This window comes from Mobula hypostoma, chromosome 16 (assembly GCF_963921235.1).
Source record: "Mobula hypostoma chromosome 16, sMobHyp1.1, whole genome shotgun sequence".
Taxonomy (NCBI): Eukaryota; Metazoa; Chordata; class Chondrichthyes; order Myliobatiformes; family Myliobatidae; genus Mobula; species Mobula hypostoma.
The window spans coordinates 30,987,512-30,998,711 of NC_086112.1; the positions used below are offsets into that span (position 1 = coordinate 30,987,512).

Sequence of the window (11,200 nt, forward strand, 5' to 3'; positions counted from 1 at the left end):
CTGTTTTATTGTAAAGCTGGTCAGTCCTGAAAGGGTGTAATTCATCACTGTGGAAGATCATTGTAATTTCTGTGGATATTATATCATTGTGTTGGCGCATGGCCAAGTGGTTAAGGCATTAGTCTAGTGATCTGAAGGTTGCTAGTTCGAGCCTCAGCTGAGGCAGCATGTTGTGTCCTTGAGCAAGGCATTTAACCACATATTACTCTGCGATGACAACATCGGTGGCGTGGAGAGGGGAGACTTGCAGCATGGGCAAATGCCGGTCTTCCATACAACCTTGCCCAGGCCTGCGCCCTGGAAACCTTCCAAGGTGCAAATCCATGTTCTCGCAAGACTAACAGATGCCTATTTATATTTATATCATTGTATATAGTAGCTGTTTGAAATGCATACCAAATGAATTACGACTCTTTCATTGCAGGATGTTTTGTTTCTCACTGCAAGTTTACTAATTTATACCAAACATAAAAATCCTTACATTCTATATTATAAGATTTGAGCATTTTGCAGCATTTCCTGGATTCTCACTTGTGTTTGCTTTTGTTATGCACTCAATGTAATTTGGTATCAAATACTTTATTTATTTAATTTGTGTATTTACATCTCTTTGCACAGGCAAACAGTGGAGCGCGTCAGCTTGCAAAACCAGCTGCACTATTTCCTACAAGACCAGGCAAGGGAAACATCAGAACTTCAACCTCCCAGGTGCTTAAAACGCCTCTCATAGAAATTATCTTCTTGTTAGAAAGCTTCTGCAACTTACACTATCTTTAAATGCTATAACAAACACTTAGTATTTAATAATAAAAATTAACAACATGTAGTTTTCTGTTTACTTAGTTCTATGAAAATTTAGTGTTGCCATCATGAATAATTTAATCCATAGTACAAAGTGAACTACATTGTGAATACTAAATGGAGTACACTAAGCTGCAAGCAAGTTATTGCCTCGCCCAAAAGTAATGTTGAGGTACCTGGATGGTGCAAAAGGAGGAGGTTCCATCTCCTGTGGTTATATGGGGAAGTGTGTTAGTGGGGCTGGGGGTGGGGGAGAGAGGAGGGCTAATTGGTGTAGATGGAAGAGCAGACCAGGGAACTGAAAAGACCACGTTAAGGAACATGAGTTGCAGCTGGATGACCTTCAGCTTATATGAGAGAATGAGGAGGTGATAGATAGGAGCTATAGGGAGGTAGTTACCCCTAAGTTAGATGAGGCAGGTACCTGGGTGACTGTCAGGAGAAGGAAGGCAATTGGGCAACCAGTACAGAGTTACCTGTTCCCTTCAATAATAGGTATACTCTTTGGATACTGTTGGGTGGAGGGGATGGAATCGACCTACCAGGGGGAAGTCGCAGTGACCTGATCCCTGGCACTGAGTCTGTCTGTGTGGCTCAGGGAAGAGGGGGGAAGAGGAGTGCAATAGTGATAGAGGAGCAGACAGGAGATTCTATGGATGAGAAGGAGACTTTTAGATCATATGTTACCCCATCCGATGCTAGGGCCAAGGATGTCCCGAATGGTCCAGAGCATTCTAAAAGGGGAGGGTAGTCAACTGGAAGTCTGGAAGTCATGGTACATATCGATACCAATGACAGATAGGAAAGGGGTGGAGGGCCTGAAGAGAGAAAATGGGGAGTTGGGTCAAAACCTGAAAAGCAGGATCTCCAGGGTAGTAATCTCTGAATTGCTACCTATGTGATGTGCCAGTGAAGATGAGAATAGGATGATTTAGCAGATGAATGCCTGGCTGAATAATTGGCGCAGGGGGCAGGGTTTCAGATTTCGGGATCATTCGGATCTCTTCTGGAGAAAGTATGTCTGCAAAGGGGCGGGCTTCACCTGAAACTGAGAGAAGAACCACTATCCTTGTTGGCAGGTTTGCTGGAGCTGTAGGGAGGGTTTAAACAAATTTGGTAGGGTGATGAAGATAAGCTAGCCAATAATTTAAAAGTTTTTTTCAGATGTATAAAGAGTAAAAGAGAGACAAGAGTGGATATCGGACCACTGGACATTGACACTGGAGATGTAGTAATGAGGGCAAAGAAATGGTGGACAAACTTATAAGTCTTTACTGTGGAAGATACTGGCAGAATGCCAGAAATGCTAGTGTCTATGGGCAAAAGCAAGTGTTGTTATTACTTAGGAAAAGATGCTTGGGAAGCTGAAAAGAACAAAGTTAGATAAGTCACCTGAATCAGATGGGCTACCTCCCTGGGTACTGAAAAAGGTGGCATAAGAGATTGTGGAGGCGTTAATAATGATCTTTCAAGAATCACTAGATTCTAGAATGGTTCCGGAGGACTGGAAAATTGTAAATATCATGCCACTTCTTAGAAGGGAGGGAGGCAAAAGAAAGAAAATTGTAGGCCAGTTAGCATAACTTCAGTGGTAGGAAAGGTGTTGGCGTCTACTATTAAGGATGAAGCTGTGAGGTACTTGAAGGCACATAACAAAATAAGTAAAAGTCAATATAGTTTCCTTAAGAGGATATTTTGTCTGAGAATTCTGTTAGAATTCGTTGAGGAAATAACATAGGATAGACATGGGAGATTGGGTGAATGTTGTTTATTTAGATTTTCAGAACACCTTTGATGAGGTGCCACACATGAAGCTGATTAACAAGATAAGAGCCCATAGTATTACAGGAAAGATACTAGCATGCATAGATGATTGGTTGACTAACAAGAAGCAAAGAGTCGGAATGAAAGCAGCCTTTTCTGGTTGGTTGTCAGTGACTAGTGGTGTGCCGCAGGGGCCGGTGTTGGGAATGCTTCTTTTCATGTTATGTGTTAATGATTTGGATGAAGGAATTGATGACTTGGTGGCTAAGTTTGTGGATGATACAAAGATAGATAGAGGAGCAGGTACTGTTGAGGAAATAGGTTTCTGCAGAAAGACTTAGATTGGGAGAAAGCTAAGTCTTCCCACAGGCAGTCAGACTGCTAAATAGCTGCTCTACCTGACTCTGCTTTGGACACATAATTTGATTTTAACTGACATGTGGCTGTTGTGTTTTACTATTTATTGTTATGTTTATTATTTAGTGTTTCGTTTGTTATGTTATGATTGCACTGCTCCTGGGTAACGCTGTCTCATTCTGCCCTGCAGAGCTGAAGTACGGTTAGAATGACAATAAAGTTTTTTTGAATTGAAAAAGGCAAAGAAGTAGCAGATGGCATACACTGTAGGGAAGTACAAGGTCATGCATTTTGGTAGAAACAATAACGACATGGACTATTTTCTAAATGAGGAGAAAATTTTTTTAAAAAAAACGATGTGCAAGAGCACTTGGGAGTTCTTGTGCAGGGTTTCCTAAAGATTAACTTGTAGGTGGTAAGGAAGGCAAATGCAATGTTAGCATTCATTTTGAGAGGACTAGAATATAAGAGCAAGGGTATAATGCTGAGGCTTAATAGGCATTGGTCAGACCATACTTATAGTATTGTGGGCAGTTTTGGGTCCCTTATCTAAGAAGAGATGTGCTGGCATTGGAGAGGGTCCAGAGAAGGTTCACAAGAATGATCCCAGGTATGAAAAGGTTAACATATGAAGACTGTTTGATGGCTCTGGGCTTGTACTCACTGAGGTTAGAAGAAGGATGGGGATCTCATTGAAACCTATCAAATATTGAAAGATCTAAATCGAGTGGGTGGAGAGGATGTTTCTTATAGTGGGAGGGTCTAGGACCAGAGGGCACAGCCTCAGAATAGAGGGACATCTATTTAGAACTGAGATGAGGAAAAATTTCTTTAGCCAGAGGGCAGTGAATCTGTGGAAGTCATTGCCACACACAACTGTGTAGGCCCTGTGGGTATACTTAACCAGAGGTTGATAGTCTTGATTAATCAGGGTGTCAAAGGTTATGAGGAGAAGACTGAAGAACAGGTTTGAGAGGGATAATAAATCAGTGATGATGGAATAGCAGAGCAGTCTCGATGGGCTGAGTGGCCTAATTTGGCTGCTTTGCCTTTATAGTGTTATGGAATAGTCTCTTCAGAATTTCCAAAGGTGAAGAATGTGGGGTTGGTGGGGAGGGCAGTTAAAGAGGCAAATGGTGGAATCTCCAGAAAGGTCATGGAGCTTGCACAGAATATGAATACTGCAGCTGTTTGGATGGAGGGTAGGACTGGGAGAACGCCAGCTTTGTTCTGTTTGGGGAAAACAGGGCTGCCACTGCTAAGGATGAATGAGCTATAACATCTGTGGTAGTTTGAGGGTATGTAATGTTTGTTTGATCTAACCTTGAGATAGAGATGAAGGAAAAATTGTGTAATTTACAGATGCAGTAAAAATGGTCACTGCCATTGTGAGGTACAGCAGGTCAAAGTTCTTGTATATTTTAAAATTTCATGGCATATTTCAATTCAATAGATCGAGGGCCAAATCTTTCCAAACGTAAACTTCCCTACATGAAAATTAATCACTTTAGCCACAGAGATGTCATGTTGTATTTGTAATATATCCAAGGAGACGGGAAAAAAAACTACTTGTGAAATAAACAAGTGGCCATCTTTTGACTCAGCTTTTTCAGTATCTAGCTGAAAGGAATGCTTTTACCATCCTCTGGTTCTATATATCTTCAGATTTTTCCCCCTAATCCTGTATCTTGTACATTGTTCTGGCTCTGTGACTCAGACGGGAAGGAGGGAGAAGAGGCATGTTGTGCTGATTTGTTAGTTAGGAGAATGGACAGGAGGTTCTGCGGCTGAGAACAAGATTCCCGGATGGGATGTTGTCCCCCGGATGCCACGGTGCAGGATATCTCAGATTGTGTCGTCAGCATTCTTTAATGGGAGGTTGAACAGCCAGAAGTCATGGTCCATGTAGGTACCAATGACATGGGTAGGACGAGTGACGAGGTTTTGCGAAGGGAGTTCAGAGAGTTAGGTGCTAAGTTAAAGGGCAGGACCTCCAGGGTTGTGATATTAGCATTTCTACTCGTGCCATGTGCGAGTGAGGCCAAAACAAGGAAGATGAAACAGTTTAGTACGTGGCTAAGGATGTAGGAGGGAGGGCGTAAGATTTCTAGATCACTGGGCTCTCTTGCAGGGAAGATGGGTCCTGTACAGAAGGATGGTTTGCGCTTGAACTGGAGGGGGTCTAATATCCTAGCTGGAAGGCTTGTTAATGCTGCATGCATGGTGGGGTTTAAACTAGAGAGATGGGAACCAGAGTGCCAGAAGAGTTAATGGAGAGGTTGTGGAGAGAGATGTTGGTAAGACCTCAGATAAACTTAGGAATCAGAAGGTTGAGTATGGTGCAACTAGTGTCCTAAGCTGTGTGTACTTCAATGCAAGAAATATCATAGGAAAGGCAGATGATAGTGCTGAAGAAAAGGTTTACAAACAGCGGCAACATGTAGTGAGGAGAGGCTGTTCATAAGGCAAAATTGCAGTCAACAGGATGAGTACAAGATGGACAAAATGGAAAAGCGTGAATAGAGGACTGAAGGCGTTACATTTAAATGCACACAGTATACAGAATAAGGTAGAAGAACTTGCAGCACAGTTGCAGATTGGCAGGTATGATGTAGGCATCACTGAATCATGGCTGAAAGAAGACCATAGCTGAGAGCTTAATGCCCAAGGATGCACATTGTATAGAAAGGACAGGCAGGAAGGCAGAGGGGATAGCATTGCTCTGTTAGTAAAAAAAAAAATGAAATCAAATCATTAGAAAGAGGTAACATAGGGTTGGAAGGTGTTGATTCATTGTGGAAGGAGCTAAGGAACTGCAAGAGTAAAAATACCCTGATGGGAGTTACATACAGACCTCCAAAGAGTAGTAAGGATGTGGCCTACAAATTACAATGGGAGATAGAAAATGCATGTCAAGAGGGCAATGTTTTCAATATACACTTAGATTGATAAAATCAGGTTGGTGCTGGATTCAGAGAGGGGGAGTTTCTAGAGAGCCTTCGAGATAGCTTTTTAGAGCACTGTTGATCTACTATTCTGGATTGGGTGTTGTGTCATGATCCAGAATTGATTAGAGAGCTTAAGGTAAAAGAACCCAAAGAGGAAAGTGATCATAATATGATCAAATCCACCCTGAAACTCGAGAAGGAGAAGCTAAAGTGAGATGTATCAATAGTATAGTGGAGTGAAGAGAATTACAAAGGCATGAGAGAGGAACTGGCCACAATTGTTTGGAAGGGGTAAGGGCAGGGCAGCAGTCAATAGAATTTCTGGAAGCAATTTGGAAGGCACAGGATATGTACATCTCAAAGAGGAAGAAGTCTAAAGACAATTTGACAGAACTGTGGCTAACAAGAGAAGTCAAAGCCAACATAAAAGCCAAAGAGAGCGCATATAATACAACAAAAATTAGTGGAAAGTTAGAGGATTGGGAAGCTTTTAAAAACCAACAGATGACAAAGATAGAATACCAAGAGTAAGCTAGCCCATGATATTAAAAAGGATATGAAAAAGTTTCTTCAGATACATAAAGTGTAAAAGAGAGGCAAGAGTGGATTTCTGGAAAGTAATTGGGGACAAGGAAATGGCAGACTAATTGAAGAAGTATTTTGCATCAGTCTTCACTGTGGAAGACACTAGCAAAATAGTGGAAGTTCCAGGTGTCAGGGGTCATGAAATGTGTAAGGTTAGCATTATTAGAGAGAAGGTTCTTAGGAAACTGAAAGGTCTGAAGATAAAAAAGTCACCTGGACCAGATGATGTACACCCCAGAGTTCTGAAAGAGGTGGCTGAAGAGATTGTGTAGGCATTAATAATGATCATTCAAGAATCACTAAATTCTGGAATGGTTCCAGAAGACTGGAAAATTGTAGATGTTACTCCATTCTTCAAGAAGGGAGAGAGGCAGAAGAAAGGAAACTATAGGCCAGTTAGTCTGACATTAGTGGTTGAGAGGATGTTGCTGTTGATTATTAAGGATGAGGTCTCAGGGTACTTGGAGACACATGATAAAATAAGGTGTAGTCAATAGACAATAGGTGCAGGAGTAGGCCATTTGGCCCTTCGAGCCAGCACCGCCATTCACTGTGATCATGGCTGATCATCCACTATCAGTATCCAGTTCCTGCCTTATCCCCATAACCTTCAATTCCGCTATCTTTAAGAGCTCTATCCATCTCTTTATTGAAAGCATCCAGAGACTTGGCCTCCACAGCCTTCTGGGGCAGAGCATTCCATATATCCACCACTCTCTGGGTGAAAAAGTTTTTCCTCAACTCATTTCTAAATGGCCTACCCCTAATACTTAAACTGTGGCCTCTGGTTCTGGACTCACCCATCAGTGGGAACATGCTTCCTGCCTGCAGCATGTCCAATCCCTTAATAATCTTATATGTTTCAATAAGATCCCCTCTCAGCCTTTTAAATTCCAGAGTATACAAGCCCAGTCGCTCCAATCTTTCGACATATGACAGTCCCACCATCCCAGGAATTAACCTTGTGAACCTACGCTGCACTCCCTCAATAGCAAGAATGTCCTTCCTCAAATTTGGAGACCAAAATTGCACACAGTACTCCAGGTGTGGTCTTACCAGGGCCCTGTACAGCTGCAGAAGGACCTCTTTGCTCTTATACTCAATTCCCCTTGTTATGAAGGCTAGCATGCCATTAGCTTTTTTCACTGCCTGCTGTACTTGCATGCTTGCTTTCAGTGACTGATGTACAGGAACACCTAGATTTCGTTGTGCTTCCCCTTTTCCTAACGACTTCATTTAGATAATAATCTGCCTTCCCGTTCTTACCACCAAAGTGGATAACCTCACAGTTATACACATTAAACTGCATCTGCCATGCATCTGCCCACTCACCCAGCCTATCCAAGTCACCCTGCATTCTCATGACATCCTCCTCACATTTCACACTGCCTCCCAGCTTTGTGTCATTGGCAAATTTGCTAATGTTACTTTTAGTTCCCTCATCTAAATCACTAATATATATGGTAAACAGCTGTGGTCCCAGCACTGAACCCTGCGGTACCCCACTGGTCACCGCCTGCCATTCCGAAAGGGACCCGTTAATCGCTACTCTTTGTTTTCTGTCGGCCAGCCAATTTTCAATCCATGTCAGTACTCTGCCCCCAATACCATGTGCCCTAATTTTGCTCACTAATGGTTTAGCATGGTTTCCTCGAGGGAAAATCTTGTCTGATGAATTTGTTGGAATTCTTTGAAGAAATAAGCAGGATAGACAAAGAGGAATCAGTTGATGTGTGTATTTGGATTTTCTGAAGGCCTTTGACAAGGTGCCACACATGAGACCTCTTGACAAGCTACAAGCCCATGGTATTACAGGATAGATTCTAGTATAGATAAAGCAATGGTTGATTGGCAGGAGGCAAAGAGTGGGAATAAAAGGAACTTTTTCCAGTTGGCTGCCTGTGACTAGTTGTGTTTTACAGGTTTCTTTGTAGGGACCATTTGTTTTTCCATTATATATCAATGATTTAGATGATGGCATTGATGACTGTGTTACAGAGTTTGCAAACAATATGAAGATGGGTGGAGGGACAGGTAGTTTTAATGAAGTAAGCTACAGAAGAACTTGGACAGATTAGGAAAATGGGCAAAGAAATGGCAGATGGAATACAGTGTCGGGAATTCATGCACTTTGGAAGAAAAAGATGAAACGGTTGACTATTTTCTAGATGGAGAGTAAATACAAAAAGTCTGTGGTAAGAAAGGCAAATGCCTGACGAAGGGTTCCGGCCCGTAACATTGACTGATCGTTTCCATGGATGCTGCCTGACCTGCTGAGTTCTTCCAGCATGTTGTGAGTGTTGCTTTGACCCCAGCATCTGCAGAGTATTTTGTGGTATGTTAGCATTCATTTCAAGAGCACTAGAATATAAATGCAGTATGTAATGTTGAAGCTTCATATGGCACTGGTGAGGCCTCACTTAGAGTATTGTGAGCAGTTTCATGCCCCTAATCTTGAAAAGGATGTGCTGAAACTGGAGATAGTTCAATGGAGATTCACGAAAATGATCCCTGGATTGAATGGTTTGTCATTTGAAGAGCGTTTGATGGGTCTGGGCCTGTATTTACCAGAATTCAAAGAACAAGGGGTGACCTCATTGAGACCTGTGGAATGGTGAAAGGCCTTGACAGAGTGGATATGGAAAGGATGTTTCCTATGTGGTGGGAGAGTCTAAGACCAGAAGACACAGCTTCAGGATAGTGGGTGTCCTTTTAGAATGGAGATGAGGAATTTCTTTAGGCAGAGAGTGGTGTATCTGTGGAATTCATTGCCACAGGTGGCTATGGAGGCCAAGTCTTTATATATATTTAAGGCAGAGGTTGATAGATTCTTGATTGGTGAAAGCATGATGGGATATGGGGAGACGGCAGGCGAATGGGGCTGAGAGAAAAATTGGATCAGCCATGATGGAATGATGGTGTACACACGATGGGCCAAATGGCCCAATTTTCCTCCTATATCTTACGGTCTTATTCTCAGTTTCATGTCAATATGATAAAACTTTCTAAAATGGATGACATTTAGGCAAATTCAATCTTTAACTGAGAATTAGAATTCAGCATATTAATGGGAAATATCAATCTGATGATAGCATAGAACTTCCACCCCACCCTCAGACTAAATTAGTCCACCTCTGACACTTCTACCCTCTTCTTGATCAGTCTCTATTTTAGGAGACAGATTATTCACAGACATCTTCTACAAACCCACTGACTCCCACAGTGTTCTCGTCATCATCTCCTCCCACCCTGTTGCTTGCAAGGATGCAATTCCCTTTGCTCAGTTCCTCTATCTCCGCCACATCTGTCCTCATGATGAGGTTTTATACTCCTTCATTTCAGTAGAACTGAGATGTCGTTTTTCAAAAAATTGTTTCTCCCCTCACCACTGCTCTTGATGGAGCTTTGCCCCCACAACCACTCACACTCACTCCACCAACCTGAGAGACTTAGAGTTGGCCTGCTCCTTGCTCATTACTCCACAAGCATCTTCATCCATTAATCTCCAGTGGCAGAGAGACATCTTCCCCTCTCTACTTTCCATGGGATTGCTCTCCGTGGCTCCCTTTTCCATTCATCCTTCCCCTCTGACCACCCCCCTCACATTTATCTCTACAATGCTGCCAAGTGTTACACCCACCCCTTACACTACCTCTGTCACCACCATTCAGAGCTAATCAGAGTCCTTCTACATGAGGAGTCCTTCACATATGAACCCATTGGTGTCATTTATTACATCTGGTGCTCCTAGTGTGGCCTCCTCTACATTGGTAAGACCCGTTTCATCGAGCACATTAACTTCATCCGCCATACTATCCAGGATCTCCCAGAGGCCAGCCATTTTAGTTCACCTTCCCATTTTCACACCGACATGTCGGTTCATGGCTTCCTCTGCTGCCAGACACAGAGGAAAACCAGCGATATTCCACCATGATTAGTTTATAACCTGAGGGCATGAACATCAATTTATCTAACTTCTGATAATCACTCCCTTCACTCCCACATGTGTTGAGTGGTTTCCCTCCTTGCCTCCTGCCATTGGTCCAATTGCCTTTCCTATCAGATTCGATCTTCTTTGGCCCTTTGCCACTTCCACCTATCACCTCCCAGCTTCTGTGTGTCTTTCCAGTCCCGATGGAGGCTCTCAACCTGAAGCATTGCTTGTCAACTCCCTCCACAGATGCTGCCTTACTTGTTGAGTTCCTCAGCCTTTTGTGTGTTGCTCCAAATTTCCAGCACCAGAACTATCTTGTGTCTCCGATAGCTGATAAAAGTCACTTGGTACTTTTTAAAAACTGAATGCTCTGATTCCTAAATTGCTTACTCTGGCACATTAATAAGACTTGGACTTCCTTGTATAGATGTTAACACAAAAAAGAATTAATTTTACGTAGTTATCTATGACAGAACTTTTATTTGCTATCCAACATCCAAAAACTATTCAGAAATTCGGATAGTGTGGCACCTGGCTAAGCGGTTTGTTTTTGCCACTGGTTCCTGTTCACTCATTGGAGTCATGGTTCCCATGAGCCCTTTTGGTCACTGGGGCCCAGCTCCTGTACTGTTTTTCCACTCATTAGGGTCCTGGTTCCTGCACTCCCTTTAAATTCACCTTGGTTTAAACTTACCAGCTTCACTAGAATATTTACTGTACTGTTCAATATCTTAAAGTAAATAAAAAGTGTGTTAGTGTATTAATAAAATAACACAAGAGTCCAGAAAATCTGATGGCCAGGAACTACCAA

At 42.4% G+C, this 11,200-nt stretch overlaps 1 protein-coding gene across 3 annotated transcripts in view; it reads left to right on the plus strand.

The window, feature by feature from the left end:
- The window catches only part of sncaip (synuclein, alpha interacting protein), a 111,458-nt gene that overhangs the window by 92,146 nt on the left and 8,112 nt on the right, over positions 1-11,200 (plus strand). For all 3 annotated transcript variants that reach the window (XM_063068713.1, XM_063068711.1, XM_063068712.1), the window contains exon 9: positions 619-708. In XM_063068713.1, coding sequence (XP_062924783.1) covers positions 619-708 — 90 coding nt within the window. The remainder of the gene's footprint in view (positions 1-618; positions 709-11,200) is intronic.